Source organism: Pungitius pungitius, chromosome 4, assembly GCF_949316345.1.
Source record: "Pungitius pungitius chromosome 4, fPunPun2.1, whole genome shotgun sequence".
Classification (NCBI taxonomy): Eukaryota; Metazoa; Chordata; class Actinopteri; order Perciformes; family Gasterosteidae; genus Pungitius; species Pungitius pungitius.
In genome coordinates this window covers 10691770-10712147 of record NC_084903.1, presented here as the reverse complement: position 1 = coordinate 10712147, position 20378 = coordinate 10691770, and the positions used below count along the sequence as shown (strand labels likewise).

General features: G+C 45.2%; 1 protein-coding gene across 3 annotated transcripts in view; it reads left to right on the top strand.

Annotated features, from left to right (window-relative positions):
• Window positions 1-2367: 2367 nt before the first annotated feature.
• The window catches only part of cbfa2t3 (CBFA2/RUNX1 partner transcriptional co-repressor 3), a 37066-nt gene continuing 19055 nt past the window's right edge, over window positions 2368-20378 (top strand). The window contains exon 1 of one of the 3 annotated variants that reach the window (XM_062561728.1): window positions 2368-3379. In XM_062561728.1, coding sequence (XP_062417712.1) covers window positions 3109-3379 — 271 coding nt within the window. In that variant the 5' untranslated portion in view covers window positions 2368-3108. Of the gene's footprint in view, window positions 3380-9415; window positions 10507-20378 lie in introns of those variants that run through there. The other 2 variants (XM_062561727.1, XM_062561729.1) reach the window with 2 other exon arrangements.

The following is a 20378-nucleotide window of genomic DNA, read 5'->3' as shown; positions in this document are numbered from 1 at the left end:
GGTAACATATGGAAAGTGTGTGTGTGTGTGTGTTTGCGTGTGTGTATCAGGTAAATAGGTTCGGGCAGATGGGCAAAATATATATACAGCTAAACATCCTGTCTTTTTTACATGCAGGATTTAAATTCAAATAAGTGTGATGAAATTCTATTCATGGTGGATCATCCGTTTTCAGCCTTTTTCTGGGTTATCTATGTATTCATAACCTCCGATGTGGGTTTAAGTGTGAGGGCAACCGGCTGATGTTAAACTAGAGGCACATGTAGGTATGGGGACGGCAGCTCTTTGGAGGTTTGATGAGTTCATTTGATGCTTGAATGGGACTAAAAATGCATTCAATCGCTCCGTTCCAAAATCTGTTGATTTTACCACTGCCATTGTTTGCTTTCTTTGATTAGTTTCACAAGGTCTCTCCTTTGTTCATTTTTGGCCCCACCCACATTTATCTAATCGGTTTAAAACTGTAAAACCAAATCTCTCTTGGCTCACATCATCAAATGAAGTAAGGCTAAAACATGCTGTCCTCTAGTCAGTATGCCCTTTATTTTTGCCCCTTTTCTGGCTTACCCTGACTTATCTGCACTTTTACCTTGCTGCCTGTTCCCCAACCTGCCACCTGATTGTGTTCTCACGCACTCACATTCTGCAAAAAGTCTATGTTGTGATACTGCTTTCATTCGTAGCTACGGCGCTCTCCCCCTCAACCCCAAAAGAGTCTGTTTCAAAAGTGAATCAGTTGCTCTGGGTATTCAAATGTAATTTAAAGTGTAATTTGAACTTTAATTTCCCTATTATTGAGATTTTATTGGCTTTAATACCAAATGTCTTAAGTGTGAATACTTGTTATAACTTGTATGTGGGGGAATCTCATTTGTTTAAGACATTCAAGATTTTTTTTTAAAAGCACCCAACCCCCCCCCCCCCATGTCCAAAGACAGCGACACAATTTTCTCTCACTTCCTCTCTGCCGATGACCATATGTGTGTTGGTTTCAGCCAGGCAATTGGCACATCTGCGTGCTCACATCCCCTCTCACTTCTCTCATCGGCACACTTACAGTACTCGCTCCTATACGGAAATATGTGGTATAGTGTGTGTGTGTGTGTGTGTGCTGTCACACGCACAGACAACTTGATCTGGGTCTGGGGTTAATGAGTCCTGAGGGGGGTTCCAGGTCGAGGCTGTGATGGTTACAATGTTGCTAGAGTTTCACATGGGAGCCCCTTCCGCGCTTTGTGTAGTTCGCTTTGGCTTCTCTGGCTCTAAATGAGAGACAGCAGTGTTTCAGCCGCCCTCCTTTCACGGAACGGTGGTGCTTTTTCTCTAAGCAGGGTTCAATAGCAATGACCGTGGACCTTAATTCTGGGTTATTTCTACCAAACAACAGGAATCTTCTGTTCATGCGGAATGCAAGAAATGAGAAGTAAACATGAAGTTTGTGGGAAGAACTACTTGAAAGCAAATTATGACAAATTCAATTTCTGGTGAAGTCTATTTTGTTGAATTAACTTCCCTTTGACAATGTTTTCTTTCTGAACAGCCTTCTTGACATTTTGCTGGATTAGTTACATTGTTTCATAACTCCAAAAGATAATTTAATATTATATTTTGTTTAACACAAAATGTTGACAGTATTTTACTATGTGACCGTATATAAAATTACTGATAGCCAAAGTGGGTGTAGTAATTTAAAACTTCCATCAAGTTTAGAAACCCAGATATCTTTATTTGACGTTGGGGGCGGCCCAAACCAAGGCTTAAAGTTTAATTAAAATGTGACTTACATTTGATAGGTATGACAGCAGACAGTGGGGATTTCTTTCAATCCCAATCTTGCCATCTTTCAAGATTAGGGAGTCACGATTTAAAATTCCCCATTATGGTGACACCTTTGGTGCACACGGCTTAATTCAAAGGTTTATCCTACAGCCAGAATATTGGATGGCTTATGGAGACAATGCATAGTGAGAAAATGTGGTTGATGAAGTTTTGTTTGAAATATTTGAATAAGTCAGTGCATCAATATTTTCTTCTGAGTGAAGTTCCGGTTTGTTGAACTGTAACCATCAGTCATAACTTACGTCATATATAATCATTTAACCGTGATGTCATTATATTTCCTGTTGCACTTTACTATTTAACTAGTATACAGTAAATGCAAAACAAAGAACACAAACAAGAGCAAATTAAAGAGGATAGTGAATTAATTATGTGCTTAGGTATATATATCAGATCAAGTGATCAAATCAAATCTCTTAAGATTTGCAAAACAACATTCTGAAAATAACTATTTTGACTTTAGAAGAGGCTGCACACACACGCACAGAAAACCATAAAGTGAAGAATGCCACTATAGCCATCGAGGAGCCAAGGTGCACGGAAGCAAAGGATCCTGGGAAAGAGGAAGAGGGGATGCAAAGAGGGAAGGGGTGGCCGCAGACGCAGCTGGTTCCTGACAGCGGAAGCCCGGTCGCAGGTCCTGTTGCCTGCTCCTGTCTGCTGCTATCACTGCAGCTACTTCTGCCACTCGGCCTCCCCAGGGGCCGCAACTCGCCGCAACCCGCTCAAACTGTAACATAACGACGCACACTTCTTCTTTGCGCTGCGGTGGCAGACCGGGCAGGAGGAGGGCTCAGATGAGAGCACAGCCCCTCCGCCAGAGCCATGCTGACCTGCCACTGACATACCCACACGATCTCACACACACCCTGCCCAAAGGGAACAAAGGAAGCCGAGAAGGTACTAGATGAAGGGGAAACAAGACAGAAAGGAACATATACACACAAGAACACACGAAGCAAAGAAAAAGCACCAGAGGAATCCAGGCATAACTACACGGATCACAGTATTTAATTAAGAGGTGGAAGGAGGAAGAGGAAGCAGCCACTGTCTGTTTCTTGTTTTTCTCTGTTTGGAGTGTCATTGAGCGGCAGTGGGTCAAACAATGATCTACACGGACCTCAAAGGCAAACTGGTTGGATATTATGAGACACAGAGTGCACAGCCTCATGGACGTATGGAGAAGAAGGTCAAGCAAGAAAGCAAGGTCGCATTTTTCAGCTCATAATACTTTGTCGCCTTTGCTACAGTCGGAAACAATAACCTTGTATGGCCTCACCTGGTAAAGACATTAGAAGGTTGGGACCTAAGACGTGGCGATTTGAAGATCCGGACATGTCCGCCAAAGTTCATACGAGGCGCAAGAAGAAGATGGACCTGAGAGCCGGGGCTCCCCCTGCTCCAGCGTTTGCTTCACTAGTCCCCACAGTCACACTGATCAGCCACAGAGAGCCGAGGGACAAGCACACTGCCGACAGGCTCCAGCCTGGAAGCCTCGATCCAAAGCAGGCAGCCGGCAGCTACTACGGACGCAGCGAAGGTAGGAACCTGTTGTCTTAAAGGACCCGTTTCATGAAATCTTTTGGCAGTGTGTTACGGGCGATGAGTGATGGACGGTCCCGCAGCTGTCAGGTCTGCTCATTAAGTTGGAGTGATTGACGGATAATCAGTTTGTGTTGTCTTAGCGCCGCATGCTGTAAGCTGTGAGGTTTTTTCATCTTGTTAGTAGACGTGTTATTTGATCATCGAAAAACAGAGGTTTCAAGGTTAGAATGACATCAAATATTACCATCTAAATGAGTTTCCTGCTCCCAAAATGATCCATGCGTTGTTTCTCAGCGTGCTTCTGTATTGTGGCCACTTAAAACAAACTCGCTTTTGGGATCAAATTCAATCATGAAGCATGATTACACCGGCCAACTCAAGCCTTTTTTCCTAACAGCATCCTCTTGTTGTCACGTATTATGTTCTTCACATGAGCTGTCAAGCACAAATAAACTTGTCATTACTGTTAACAAGCCCAGTGGAGCACATTTTTCCTGTGGCACTGGAGAGGCAAAGAGGTTCCTGGAGCATTGGGTGAGTGGAGGTTCTTCCTCTGGGCATCTCATGCGGCTGCAGGGAATAGACCTAAATGGTTGAGTTTTACTATTCAGCTCTAATGGCTCCATGCTAGACACATGCTGGTCATGAGGGTGCATCGGAGGGAGTGAACAACAGTGAGAAGTTACAGATGAGCAATACATGAAATACATCTAGGAAAAGGGGAAAGAAAAGAAAAAATGTAATTGATTCTCAAAGCACTGAGAGTAGTGCCCTTCTTTTATGTTTAAAAAGAAAAACCTTCATTTCATTTAGCAAAAGGTTTGAGGAAAGATGGATGCATTAAGAATCAGACATTAAAGGCCTGATTTTATAGACTATAAATATGTAGAAACTGTAAGCCAGAGCAAGGACTAATACCCAACGTGGTGAATTACCTGCAGCGCTCGCCGTCTCTTGGCAGTAATGAGCTTTGTGAACGTTGTAGCGATAAGACCTCTATAATTAGGCTTAGTCATAAGCATCCCCCCTGTAATTCAGTGATAAAAACCCAGTAGAACTGTGGTGTCGATGCTCCAACCCATTCGTCTCTCCCTCTCTCAAACACACACACACACACACACAAATGCATACACTGAGGAAATCAAAATGTGTCAATGTGAACTGTAGACACAGCTTTTGTCTTGAGTAGTTAACCTGATATATGTGTGTGTGTGCGTGCGTGTGTGTGTGGGGGTATGTGTTTGTCCGGCAATATGTTCACACTGTATGTGAGAGAGTCAGTAATGTGTGTGTGCGCGTGCACGTGTGTGTGTGTGTGTGTGTGTGCATGTGCACGTGCATGTGTGTCTGTGTGTGAGGTGTTGTGAGCTGCAGCATAGGCTTCCTGTGAGGGAGCAGATGTCGCAGAGCTCAGGCACAGCTGCGACGGGCGATAACCGTGGTGGTAAGAATATGTCGGCACGCTGGCTCTTCTCCCTGGGTCTTATCAGCCGTGGACAGCACACAGACACAGACACACACACACACACACACACACACACTCATATAGACACTCTACAATAAGGAACTGCCACCCAGCACTAGCACACCCTCACAGCGTAGAGGGAGGAAGGCAGTGAGAGAGATGGAGAGAGGAAGAAAAGGAGAAAGGACTAAATCAAGGGACTTTGAGGGAAAAGGTGCAGTGAATCCCTAACAAAGCCCTGGCTCATGTCTGCTGTATCATAGACTTCGTAATTTTGTGCCAATCCTAATCCTCTATATGCTATGAATAAGATATTCTTGACAGTTTTTTCTCATATGTGTAGATGAAGTACACAATTTTATTAGACATTTTAAGATCCTTTTCATCTTTACAGTGTTGTATTTACAAGAAACTCCTAATTTGTGCATTAAGAGTTTGAATACCTACCATACTGTGTGTTTGAGTTTTCATGCTGCTGTAGAAGATTTGGGCCTTTTCATATCCTTTCTGTGGCTTGAATGTCACCCCGTCTCAGCCGTTAAAACCGACGAATGACCGACAGAAATTTGACACATTTTGAAATAAAGTTGCATGACCTTATTGTATATGCAAACATAAACTTTTTCACTGAGCCATTGCGTGACGATTGCATCACCGTAACCAAAACAGATAGGAGCAAAATAAGTGTGACAGAGATAATTACAAAATACATAATAAGGAATGGAAAAAAAAAACAATGAGAGGTGAGCGCGGAAGGAGAGGCAAGGTGGCGATGAGGTGTGTGAGTGAGAGAGAGAATTTATCCTCTCTGTTTCCTCAGCACCAGCTTTGTGGTTTCTATGAGGAACAGATGTTCACAACTTGATACAGTGCCTCATCCCCCTCTCTCTATCTCCAGTGCCAGCACCACCAACTGTCTCCCCACGCACAAGCACGCGCTCACGCAAGCGCACATACACAAACACACGCACACACATTTTGTCTCTTGGGAAACACAGTCATATATAGCATATGTGAGCGTATGAGGGCGTATTCACCTGCATACCGAGGACTGTTTCATGCTGCCCGTTTCCCTCTCTCTCAGGCTGCATATCCTGTTCTTGAGTCAACACTTGATATAATCAGGTGTCACTTCCTCTTTCGTCAGTTTGCACATCTGTTGGTCAGCTGTGACCCGGGCTGCTGCACTAACTCGGCATGGCAGTCTGGCCAAACAGGTGCTCGCGCTCACTGTACCTGTAGAAGTTAAAGTTCACACACTCGTAGAGGAGTCATCCTAACATCACACTGCAGATCAACATATACTCATCACATCGCAGGTTTCGCTTCCTAATTCCTGAACCATGAATGCCAAACTACAGTGGAGGAATTTTGCTCAAATGCAAGATCCTGAGCTTAGAAAATAAATAAAAAATGTTTTTGCCATTTTTCAACACATCAGTATTTCCCATCAAGATGAAAGGGTAAAATAACTGAAAAAGTACATTGAATACAAAGGTTCAGAATAGCTGGTGTAATGCGTTGTGTAGTGCTTTTATTACTGTTGTTTGATGCAGAAAACAACCCTGGAAGTCAGGATTTCAAAGGACATTATTATTTCCAAAGAGCACGCATTGGATTTTGAATTCACATCATGTCTGAATGATTCAAACAACCCAACACTTTGCAAACAAAATGTCAGGGGGTCTGTGGGTGCAATTTGTAAAAGCAGCATTCCAGCGTATGTGCTTGAGTGGCTGGGTCAATGATCCGTTACACTGCGTTGTATCACAGATAGACTCTCTCTCTCTCTGTCTCATCCTCTTTCATACCATTATGGAGCAGCTAGAGGACATGCACGAATTAAAGATATTAACATACAAAGTGAGAGAACAACATCCTCTAAAGCACATTAGCAAAGAAAGCGGCGCGTGACTCAAAAGGAGATTTCTCAAAACAAACCCAATCATTTTTATCTCAGGCCCTATCAGGATACCATTTACAACTTTCTTTCCTGCTTTGACCAATTGAGATAGTTCTCTCTCCTTTTATGACTGCGTGGAAACCACAATGGTGACTTTAATGGCTGCCCCATAAGAGCCTGGTCTGTTGCATGTGCACAAGAGAGGAGAGGATAGGAGAAGAGGGAAGAGCGCAGGGACACAATGGGTGCAGCGTTCCTTTCAGTCGGCTCAAGGCCTTATCTCCTGTCAACACACTAGCCTGTGACTACCACTATAGGAAAGGATTTACAATGTGTGAGTGGAGGAAAGGCTGCGAACTTCTCTCTTGCCTGTACTTTCACACACTCACAAACACACACACACACACAAACACAGAGGGAGAGAGAAGTGGTCATTTCCATGCCATCAGCAATGACTTAAGCTGGTACTATCTCAGTGAGAGCTCAACCATCCAGGAGATGCTGTCAACGTAACAGCGTGTGTTTGTGAGGTGAAAGACAGACGGCCCGATGGAGAGAAAGGGGGGAGACAAAGCCGGTTTTGTCTTTAATGCCATCAAAGTGATATCCAGTAGCAGTTTTATTGCGTAAAGGGTTCATCGGAGCGAGTGGCCGCCTTGCGTGCGTGTGTTTCATTGTGCAGTTTATCAGGACGGCCACATGGAGTGTAAGAGCTAACCCAGTGACCGCTCTACAAAAGGCCAAATTAAGAGGAGTGAGAGGCTGTCGTACGGGGAGGCTGACAGGTGGACTGACGCTGCTCCGGAGGAGAATAGGATCCTGTCAATCTTAGAGCTGTCACCTTGACAGGAATCCTTTCTTTGGATGCAACCCCCCCCTTTGCCAACCTTTCTGTCACTCAGGACCGGCCACACACACACACACACACTTCTTTTTTCAGTATTCTAACCGGGAAATAAATAAGCCACCTACAGTAACATTCTACTGAGACACACACATACACACACAGACACACACACACGCACAATGCTGCATGTGTTCAGAGCCCCCTAAGGCCATAACTGAAAGAAAGAAATATATAGAGAGCGAGTTTTATAAACACTTCATCCATCTCCTTGACAACCGTACTTCCACAGTGGTACTATACACACGCTGCCTCCAACAGACCCAGCTTATTATGGCCTTTGCATCTTTTCATGAGAGTAAATGTTTACAGCTGCAAACATTCATAAATTGTCATATTGTGGCGTTAACACTGGCACTGACCTGAAGTTATTCCTTCACATGGGCCGTGGGAGAACATTTTACGCTGCAACCACGGGGCTGTGGGGCTTCCCCCTGCATGCTTGTTCACATCATTTAATCAGGACTGGAGCGGTTTTAAAAAACTGCTCCTGGCTCCATATGAAGGCAGCGTTTGTGTTGGTGGCTGGTTGGGCTGGTGGGACCGGAGTCGGGGCAGAACAGCTGTCTGTGTGTAGTTTACAAGCTGGTCCTGTTTGTTCTGTAGACACAAGAGGGGTCAGAAGGGTGTCAGCTTTGTCTTCTGTGTCCCTCTACGGGCGTGGGCGTGTGTGTGTGTGTCTGTAGGTGTATGTGTCCGGTGGAGGGAGAGAGAGGTCAGGTGGGTAAAGCAAAGGGAGTAACAACCAAGTGTGGACAGGTGGACAATTCTCACTAAGGAAACTAGATGTGCCGTTTTCTCCGTCTCTCTCTCTGAGTAATTATGGCTGCTTATCTGATATATTTTTGTATTTATTCAGTGGTTGCTCGGGCAAACTAAACTTGACTCTGGAAAATGTATCAAAATATGACTTGCAGCCTAATTTCAGATAGTCTATCTTAAAGTAAATACACAGGGTTGAAACTTCCTATTAAACAATACATAATTAAAATAGGAATCCACAAACAAACTACACGTGTTAGTATCGGGTACTACTTTTAAAAAGAAAACAAAGGGATCATTACAGCAGCGATAATACTGACATTTTGTCAGTCCATCTTCACGTCAGTCACCCACATGCCTATAACAACACAACACAAACTGGCACGTGCTCACATACACACAGATACCTTGTCTGGTTTTAGTTCAGTTCTCTGGAATCTGATCTCGCATCTATTCCCCGAGATGTGGGGATAAAGTAAATAACTTAGGTGTGCTGTCCTTGTGGTCCTCGTCGTCCTGCTACGAGGAAACAGCGGCACCCACGGGCAGACAGCGGGACTCGCGTACCTTTCACCCCGCTCCTGCTCTTTAGATTTCACCGCTGTGGCTGCATCTGAAATAATCCGTTTTAGTCTGCCCTCCTCGAGTCATACATTCACATTATTGATATCATCCATACATTTCCAATGCATTTTATTGTAAGAAAGAGAAGTACTTTTTAACCATTATCACGGATTAATACCCGTCTTGCAGTATAAACAATGCAGTATATTCACCTACAACGGCATACATTTGTTTCCATTGTGGGATATTTCTAGGCTACAATTTGGACCAGCTTCAATTTAGAAAGGATTCCTGTACATAGCTGCCAGCTCGCGCTCCTGATCGTGAGAGGGAGGGAGGGGAGAGAGAGAGAGAAAGAGAGAGAGAGAGAGAGAGAAAGAGAGAGAGAGAGAGGGGGGGGGATAGGAGCTCCAGATGGTGTTTAAACGCAGACAGAAGGCTACAGCGAGGACAGAGATAGGAGGAGGAGGAGGAGGAGAGCAACGCGGTTACTCCGTTCAGTGAGCTCATCAGCTGCGATCATCAGTGAAGACGAAACAAGTCTGGAGACCCCCCAAATGCGTGATTTGACGGGAAAATAAACTCTCAATAACGTCCAGCTGACTGTGAGTGGGGTTGCGCGTTTCGGATCTCTGTGAAACAGCATCTGAAGGCAGGCGGGCAGGAGGATCGGCGCGGAGGGACCGCGCGGAGAAACGTGGCTCACAGGCGAGCGACAGAAAGCCGCTTGTTCTGAAAAAGAAACAAAAGGAGCAGAATTTGATCTCGCCGGATGGATGAGGACTTGTTCCCGACACCACGGACCGCGGCTGGGCTGTGAACTAAACAATAGGTGTTGTTTTAAAGTTGTCACGGGAGGGATAACAGTCGCATCCTGCAGACTAGAGGATCCGCATCTTAATCGTCCGTATTTTTCTACATGGGATACGCGAGGATTTGTGGACAAAGTAGACACCGGTTCATACTTTTTCACTGCTTAGAAACGACCGCAAAATCCGTTTTTTGCAGCTGAAACTGAATTTTTTTCTTCTAATATGATTTTATTTCTTCTTTGCGATGTGGTTCAAATGAGCGAGAGAGCGGATTTAAATGACTGGGGCAAGTTGTGATTTTTTTTCTTTTTAAACGTCAACACAGGACGCTGTTAGCTTTAAAACACACACAGTTACAGCAAAACCAAAGACATCAATGTGCTTAAGGATCCAAGAGACCTGGCGAGAAAATACCTCATAATTTATTGTACCTGGCAAGTCAAAGCCACTTTTGACCTCCCAAAGGAAAGGAAAGTCTGTGTGTGATAGACTGTGTCTTTCTCCCGATATCTTCCCTCTCAATATTTAATAAACAAAAAGAACAGGAATACCTGAACCGAATATTCCCGCACGATCTAGCCACAGCTTTATTTTTTTTAATTTATTTTTTTCATATAATGAGGAGTGAGACGATACTAAACCTGATTTGAAAGCTATCTGGAGTGGATGATCACCGCTACGATTACCTCAGCTTGACCTCGACCTTCACCAAGTAAGTACAAGCTGCACACTCCACCGTGTTAAAGCACATCGAGGGGATCCTTCTCTATGTTACTGATGTGAATTGAGTTTAAATACACTAAGGCTTTGGGTTTAGTAACTTACCAAAACGCTTGATATAATGTCTCACATTCAAAGGCTAAGACAGCTGTTCTCAAGTTTAAACTCTCACAATCTTGTCAACAGGATTCTAGTTCTGTTAGAGCGGCAAGATGAAGACACCATTCAAATTGTTGCTATATTTATCCCTTTTCCCGTAATTATATCCACTTTAATTTAATCATTTCACACAATAATACAGCTTCAACTGTTTTAGTATATTTATTTGATGGAAGACATAGATTGCGACAGAGTGCTGAGTACAATGGACAGAAAAAAGTGAGTCTAATATAAATTATTATACATAATAAACATTAGATAGAGATATGTCCCTTTCATTTCTGTTCTTGTCACGGGGTGCGTGATGCTGAGGTGGAGGCAGAGACAGACAGCAAAGGGGCTTCATGAGTAGTTTGTGCATTAGTCTGTGCCGCACATCAAAGGGAAACCTTTGGTGTCTGTGAACTTGTAGACCTACTGCACTCGATTTACTCTGACCTAAACACCATCGGGCCTCCGATGACAACCCCCCACATTTTGTAATGATGCTGTGGTGCATCACCAGTGGCCGCTTCTGTGTGAACAATAAGAAGAGCAATCTTTTCTGGTGAGTGCAGGGTGTTTTATTAATACTCTACCAACTTGTGGGTTCATTAAAGCAGGGAGTAGAGGATGTGTTTAACACCAGTACCATGGCAACCAAAGTAAAATAAACACAACTGCAAAATGATTCAAAAATCTAAAATCATGGTGTATAATTTCTAGTAAGTATTTGTGACTGTAGGGACACTCCCTGAGCAGGAACAAGATCAGCCAAAGGTTTCTATCCCCACTTGAACAGCCTCAGCAACACACTGCAGCCTGTGAGTGCAACAGTAAAACACTCAGGCCATTTTCTCTGCAGGACACAGCCCCGTATAATTGGCCCTGGTAAATATCACCTGAATAATTGAACAGTTGATAATAGTCCTGAACAATGGATGGGAGGTTGCAGGGGTGAAACCGCAGTACAGACACCCTGCCTCACCACACATTTATACCTCCATCACCACCAAGCGAGCATCTCAGGCTCTCTCCTTCGATCACTCAGCTGGGCCCGGCCAGCCACCGCTTCATAACTGAGGCAGGCCATTCTCATTATTCACGGGGGGAGGGGGTAAGATATTAAAAGCCTAATCATGAGTTATTATAACCCTTTTGTGTTACCTGCCGTTATTTACTACAGTTTTTTAAGAGATGTTGAAAGTCAGTGCTGTTCATCATCCCTGTATCATCTGGTGCTGGTCACACAGCGAGTCCGATACTCTGACTCGATGCTGCAGGATCTTTGTTCTGCCTTTCAGTTTACTGTATTAGTGTGTGGGCTTGTTGAGTGTGCTTGGTGGGTGCGTGTGGTAATTATTGTGATCTAAATGCGGGCGGTGCAGGTGAAACTGGCTGCCTCCTAATTAATGAGCGGAGCAGATGGCCTCGGGTGGGTGGGAGCTGAGAGCCCACAGCGAGCCAGTCAGGTGGTCAGCACAACACTGACACCTGGGCCATCACAAACAAGACAAGCCGAAGACATCTGGCCCGTGTGCCCGCGTGTTTACGTGTCCGTGTACGTACGCCCCTCCTGAAAGTCAACAAACAGATATATATATATATACAGTGTTGTCTATTACGGATAAGAGAAGAAGGAAACATTAAAAAAAGATACCATTTTGTAAAGCAGAAAATGATTTTTTTTTGTCTTCCTCGCCTTTCTCTTCAGGCAATTGTGTCATGATCACTTAGGGGAACAAGATCTCAAAGTTGGAAACTATTGTTATACAGCCTGTCCTTTGACGTATGGAAGAACTGGCAATGACACAGAGCTGTGTGTGTGTTCATGTTATATTAAGGGCTGAGCCTCTGTTATTGCGCGTTAAAACAAGGCGGTTTGTCTCGCTCATATTTGTGCCTTTCGACATGTGCCAATATGTGTAATCCATCAATGTCTTGTTTGTGTTTCTGTACTCCAGATTCACTTTTATTTTAGACACAAGCTTAAACCACTCAAGGGAACTGTTTTTTTCTAAGATATTAAACCTCTATACACACTTGTCTTCTTTAAAAAGACAAGTGTGGTTACGTCCACCTCTTGCTCTGTTTTCTGTCCGGTCTGCGTGTCTGTGTGTGTCTGTGTGTGTGTGTGTGTGTGTGTGTGTGTGTGATTGTTGGTCCAGTCTGCCCTGGGCTGTTCCACATGTGTTTGACATTACTGTGACAAGGCTGCCTAGCCTCTCTGGGGAGATGGAGAATGTCAGAGACTAGAGCAGAGAAGTGAACAGCTTCCCAACATCTGATGGAATGAGAAACACACTCACTGGATGGCCGGCCTGCCGACGCCGCAGCGTGGGAGCAGTGCAGAGGGTGGAGGCCAAGTAAAACCCAAAATGCGTGTGTGAAAAATCACTCTTCTTCCCTTGTTCACTTCCCTGCATATCCTCTCAGATTCCCAAGAATAATATATAAATAGCACAGAAACTTCTCTGGTAGATTCATTAATCGGTTTTGCATCCACTGGAATGGTCCGGTCTCTATGGTTACTCTATATTTCCCTGATGCAAAGCAGTTGAAAAACTCCTCACCTCCTTATTGGTGGCATCTAAGGATGAAAACTCATAATTTATTGGTGAGCATTTTGGGAAATGATTTGTTGATTTGACTCTTCGTTTTATTTAAACTACTTGCACCCTCAATTAGCAGTGCTCAGAAATGCTCCATCTTAAATGCAAAATGACCACAAATGTCACAATGAAGAAAAGATAAAAGGCACTTCCTCCTCCTCCCTTCCTTGTCTTGTGGTTATTTCGCCTCCTGCCCTCCCTCCTCACCTTGTACTTCCTCACTGACCTCTGACCTTCTCATGACCCCGCTCTCTGCCCCGTCCAATTCTCCCAGCGACACCTTCTCACCCCCCCCCCCCCCTCCCGCCCCACGGTAGGAAGTGTTTTCAGATCACAGTCAGACAGAGGAAGCAGCTGCGCTAATCTACAGTCGCGCCGATCTCCGTTTTAATCGAACCATAAAAACGGGCCAAATGAGAGAATAGTTCATATCGCCACCACTACCTGATAAGGGTCCCTTCCTTTCCTGCTGCTCCACTTGTAGGCCTCTATCACAGGCGTGCAGTAAACAAGCACAAAGGAACACAGACTGAAGTTATTAAGGCCGCTACGCCCAAAGCAGTCCTCTCTGGACGTCTGGGGGAAGTGCTGCAACACAGAAGCAGCAGGCAGAGATTGGGAAGGAAGGCATGTCTCTCTCTCTCTCCGTGTACAGTATTTGTGAAGTAAAAAAAAAAAAAGCTGTTATCTCCTGGAAACAGATCCTGTGCCACACAGATGGTTCCGTCTCTCTTCGAATGGGAGGCTGAGCGACGAAGTGCCGTTGTGTTACCAGTTGGTTGTGCAGACCTTTAATCTCGGCTCCAGCCTTCCTTCCTCTGACTCCATGTCTCTCTTGATATGCACAAAACACACACACGCACAAATGCCCCCCCCCCCCCCCATCCCACACACACACACATTCAAACACCCTGTCAGATAAAGGCTTTGCCAGTGTAAAGTGATTATTTCACTGGGAAATGGACATTTTAGCACCCCGGAGTTATTTGAGGTGCAAAGAGAGGAAGGCCAGAGATTTACTTGGTGTGTCAAAGACAGAGGTCCCTTTGAGGAGCCATTGATCGTCTGGCATTATTAGGGGCCTCAGCAGGGTGTGGGGGTTGTGTTTGTCCGTTCCCACACCGTCTTTCAAGTGCTACCTTGGAGATGAATCATCCCATTAATAATGTGTTTGACCTTTACGAGTTATCAATGAAGGAGAGGTTTCTCTAGACTTTCACATTACACATGTGTGTTATGATTGTTACAGTGTATTTGCTACCAACAAACATTGTAGGAGAATGTAAAGTTAAAAACATTCCTATTTCCCTGTGATTTATTTGTTTATGCCTTGACTTAATTTGTCTTTAGCTTTTTTGTCAAACATATAAAACAATTACTCAATTGACCTTATAATTTGTTGCAATGTTACTGCGCAATTTGGGCATGAATCAAACTATTTTAATAAAAGTTTAAACACCTTATATTCCATAGAGGCAAAGTTCCTTTATAGTATCACTGTTTGCGGTCCATTTACTCTGACCATGACATGACAGCGGGTCATCCTAATTAGCCAATTAGCTCACATAACCAGCATGTTATTGGCGCCGCGGCCACTCTCCTCCTTCCACCGCTCGCTCTGTTTTTGTGGCGGCGTCCCATAGTCGGCTCGTGTCCCAGAGGAGTCGCTGGTATTTATTTCAGCAGCTCCCAGCATGATCTTGCTGTGGGCTAAATGGAGAAACTGTCAAGCTTCTTTCTAACCTGTCACATGAATGCCCCCCCCCCCCCCCCCCCGTCTCCCCTCTCCTCTGCCACATTCTGTTTCCCACCGGTCTGTGTGTGTGTGTGTGAAACCTATGGGGTCCTGCAGGATAATACAAAAACACAATGCCCATGCCTGGCTAATGTCAGGAGCTATTGTTACCGGGCCTTCAGGCCAAATGAAGAGGTATGAAAGCGCCGGCAGACTGGGGAGCAGTTCAACACAGTTTTGTGAGTGCTGACAGCTCCATATTGACAGAGCAGACATACAAACACTGAATGAAATGAAATACATGACATCAAGCAGGAGAATGACTAATCTGCTGTTTATTTTCCTATCTTAGCTGTAAGTGGCAGCTCGGTGTCAGGTTTATAACGGTGCACAAAGCACGTGTGCGAGAGACACGGGGAGAAAATAGGCAGCCGCAGGTTACATATTCCGTTTAACACACACACACACACATATAGGGTGTTTGGGTTTATGAGGAGGAAGGACAGAGATGCTGCAGTTGCCGTGGTGTGTTGCCAGGGTCAAATCTAAGTCTTTTGTGCTCCATAAATCAGCAGGCAGCAGCGGTGACGTAAGAACAAACAGAGCTGCTCTCTGCTGCAGCTGGCTGGAAAGAGGGAGAAACAGAAGAGAGGGATAAAGAGAGTAGGACAGCAGCTGTCAGGCCTCCATCGCACACCTGTCGCACAGGAAGTAAGCTTCGGCCACTGTTTCCTGGATACACCTCCTCAAACACTGCCTCTGGAAGAAATGGACGGAGGACATCTGCTGTGAGGGGGAGACAGACAGCCAGAGAGACCGATACCCGAACAGATCAATATACACATTTGATAAGGATGAGGAATTAAAGAGGTGAAAACCAAAATGATAGGGCGTCCCATGCCTGTGTTCCCTCTCTCACGTCAGCTGCCTGTGGTCCTGCTTGCATGTAATTGTGCGTTCAGATTACGCACAGTCAAGAGGATGTTTGTATTATCTCAGAGCTCTTTGACAGACAGGTCACTCTTTGGTGACTCCCACAAATACAACAAGCACACACACGCACTAAACTTAACAGTGGGACCTTCCCACGCTGGCTCCTCTCAACCGCCCGCCTCCGAACCCCAACCCACCCCGCTCCCCTCTCCCTCCTGTGACCAATATGAACGGATCCAGATGTAAAGTAGCCGCTCACAAGATACACGGCCCCACTCCTCTCAATAACTCCTTCCCTGTGTTTCTGCTTGTCCCATTCGCTCACACGTTCCCAAACTCATCAGAGCAGGAAATGATGTCACTCATAGCCACAGTACCACTGACGAGGCACATGGAGCTGTTGTCTCCTGTTTTGCTTCTCCTCTCGACCTCCAGAGTCCCTCTGTTGTTGCTGCCGTTGGTAGAAAACCTCCTCTTTGTTTATCAGGCTTGTCAGGCTAGGTCCTCAGGAGGCCCCCCTTGCCCTATTCCCAGGCTGCCCTTCATGCTGCCTGTATGCAATTAACAGTGTAATTAAAAGCCTGATGAGCTAATCGGTGCTGGGTGAGGCTGCAGGTGTTTGGATTGGGGAGCTCATTTATGTAAGTGCACTTATTGTAAACCTCTTTTGACAGGGACAGTTTTCAAATGTGTTTTTATCTTTTATTGCTATTCATTATATATTCCCAAAATCATTTATGAATTTCTCTCTTACTGTGTCCCTTCATGCCATGTGTTGCAGTGATATCCAATGGTCAGTGGGAGGAAGGAAAGAGACCAAGTGTAGCCAAAGAGTTGTATTACCTTGTGAGCAAAGTTTTAGTCTCTTGCAAAACTCTATTCCAAAGATGTATACCAACAGTGCATTGGCTATTAAGATGTATTTTGTTATGTCTGATGGAGGCCGCTAACGCAGCTCATCAATGACAAAAGGAAGTCGGATCCGATGTTGAAACATGGCAGCCTGAGGCTGAGCTGTCAGCTGGCAAAATTAGGCCGACGAAAGGAAAGAAGTAGATGAGAGGGAACAAAGGAGCGCAGAGCCGACATGTAAATCCTTCTCTCTGCTCGCACCTGTCTTCCTTTCTGTCTTGCTGACCCATCCCCACATGTACGTGCACACCGTCACCTCCTCATATAGCTGTGTGTGTGTGTGTGTGTGTGTGTGTGTGTGTGTGTGTGTGTGTGTGTGTGTGTGTGTGTGCGCGCGTTTCCTTCTTGTCTACTTCCTTCCCCATATTTCTCTCGCTCTGTGGCAGCTGTGCTGGTGATGGCTGTGTGCCCATGGTGCAAGCTGGCTGTGGGGTCCCAGGTGGCCCACATGACAGTTATTGATGTTCAGGTGTTCAACTCCTCTCACAAAGAGACCCTGGAGCAAAACACACACACACACACTCGGATACACGCAGATGCACAGTGCACATGCATGCACTCCAAAGTAGTTCACACGCAGATCAGAGAATACAGAATTTGCATATTATATAAAAGTATTCATTCACTTGCACAACTATGCATATCAACTGTGCGCTGCTCTATTGTTGCTGAGGAGGTGCAAACCACACGGTCACAAGTACAACAGAGGAGTCGTGCATACAGCAGCTGGGCTCTCTTGTGAGCAACAAGAATTACAGTTGTCAACATGAGATGAAAAGAAGAAGCTAGTCCCTGTGAAAATGCAAGCCGTTTGGGTTGTATGTGATTCTTAGGGTCCGGTCCCTGTGACCACTTTTTGTGTGTGGTATGTGTGGTGGGATAGCCAGTGTTGGTACCGGTGCCCAGCGCAGTTTTAACAAACTCCAGATGTGTCTGTCTAACCAGCTAGTTGTTCTTGGCAGGGCTTCCTCGGCTGAATGTCACAAATACTTTCCTTTATTTAGGACTGGCTCTGGGTTAGTGGCTGGAGGAAGGCGAGGGGGGGATGGATGGATGGATGGTGGGTGACTGGGGGGGAGGAAGGTTGGAGAGAAAAGAGGAGAGGTAGATGAAAAGAGCAAAATGAATGATTAGCAAGGGCGAAGGAAAGGGGTTAGAGGAGGGGGGGGGGGGGGGCTAAGGTAAGAGATGTTTAAGGAAGGAGGAACGGAGGAAGGAGCGGAGCAACGAGGGAGCGAGAAAGAAACAGCTCTAGTCTAGCATCTGGATTTTATTAGCAGGCGTTGGGAAAATCTGAAAGGGAAGTTTTTTCTCTGCAGGCACGTCGGCAGCAGTGATATGCTGCACAATAACCACTTCACAGCCGACGAGAGGAGCCGGTCCCTCCCAAAGGAGAACAGATGGTCTCTAGAACTTCAATACAATTGCATCAATAACAGCTTTCACAGATATAAGCGCTGTATGACAGGATCCCTGCAGCTCAGGCACAACTCTTCAACCCTGAGCACCCCTAGCCCTGAATACATTGATCTTTTATCCATTCTCACTCCCTGCCTGTCCTCAAGATATCCTGTTTTTTATATACGAGTAAAGTTTTCTACTTGGAAAACTGTTGACTTCTCAATAACTTGCGCATGATGATCGGATCAAAGACAGGAGGGCTTTTGTCAGTGCTTATTAAGGAGAACTAACCCCCCTCATCCAGTTTGTTTTTTTGTTCAACATGTTTGTTCAGCCGGCACTGCATGTGTACTGTCACAGGGATTCTCAAGTAACATAGGGTAAAATATGTGTTTGTGTCCGCAGCGTGAGCATATGCACTCGGCAAACTTGTGAGCATGTGTGCATACATCTGTGTGTGTGTGTGTGTACAGGCACTGCACAGGCCTGTCTCCCACCCTTTCATTAGTGAAGGCTTTAAAGCCTCTGAACTCTAAATCAGCTCAAGATGAAGTGCAGTCTGGGATCTGTCTGCAAAGGCAGCCCGTGCGCTGACACGCAAATACACAAAAAACACACTTCCATCTTACCGGTGACACAGTTCAGACATCCCACTGATAGAAAGGCATCTATAAGAATACAGAAGTTTTCTAATGTAGATTTTAGATTAGTGGAAGATTATTTAGTGGGCGTGTCCTTGTGATGTCAGCAGTCTATTTCTTTTGATTGGCTCTTGGTGCTGGTAGTGCAAGAGTTTGTGTTGGGTTGTGAGAGAGTTGTGTTGGTGCTGTATCCCCAAGTCTTAGGTTGAAGTCACAGGGCTACAATCCCCATGTTTTGATACGAAGGCCTGGTGGGAGACTGGGGGCCAGGGGCTCAGGCTCTGTTTGTGTGGACTCCTCAGCGGCCTGATGGGGAACAGATGTGGGAAGGCAGGCGGCCGGGCAGCCAGCCAGAGCAGCTGGGAGAAATTAAAAACAACAGCATTCCTGGAGACATGGGGAATTACAGTGGGAGGGAAAGAGGGAGGGATGCAAGAAGCGAGAGACAGAGGGAGAGTTTTAGGGCAATGTGGTCACTGGAGAGAGTCTCTGTGGAGTATGAGAGATTGAATAGACAGGGGGATTTAAGGGGACTATATGCCGTGGTTAGCTAAAGCTAATACATTGCAGCTGTATTTCCAGTGGAAGCACAAGCTCACATGCACAAACACAGAGGTATGCATACAGTCAACAATAGGACATATGCCAATGGGAAATGAGAACAAAATGTATCTGAATGACCCTCTAATGGCTTGTCATGACATGCTGGAATTCTTTGTAAATTTTCTTATAGGTTTAGTGGAGGCACGTGTCCCTAAATCTTTAATGGGACCCGAAAGGGGCTTTAGAATGTTAGACAAACCAATGTGTGTGTGTGTGTGTGTGTGTGTGTGGGCAGTAGTCCAGTAAAGGGTCAGTGGTTTTATGAGTCTCATAGTGAATTGTTTTTCATCTTGTTTCATCATGGCGCAAGAGGAGAGTGGAAGAAAGAGAACATTTCTTAGAACTCAGCCTGCAGACTCTTTGGTGAGCAATATTTTAGCCCCAATTTTGTGAAACGGGCAGACATACAGCTGTCCAGCGAGTTGGAGAGACACAGACAGACAGCAGAAGATGGGCAGATAATTGCTATTGTTTTATTTTATTTGGGTATATCTATTCTCAGCTGTATCTATCTCGAAGTTGCTCCTCTTATCGAGTCAGATAAAAACCCGAGGGGGGAATAAAGACGCTTGCAAACAGAAGCATGAGCAATGTTTAAACCTGGGTCACAGGTCGGTCATACCTGTCGTGTCATCTTGCTCTCTCTCTCTCTCTCTCTCTCTCTTGGTTTGAGTCGTTTTGTCCTTCAGCACAATGCACAATGCGAGCACAGATGGCCACAGATGGGGTTGCAGACCTAGCAGACTTCTAATGTATTAAAAGTGGAATCCAGAGCATGATGTGTATGTGTGTGCCATGTGTCTGTAGCTGGTCAGATTAAACAGCTGTCTATAATCCCACGTTGGAAGCAGACAGACAGACAGAACGGTCCCCTCATCCTCATCTCCTC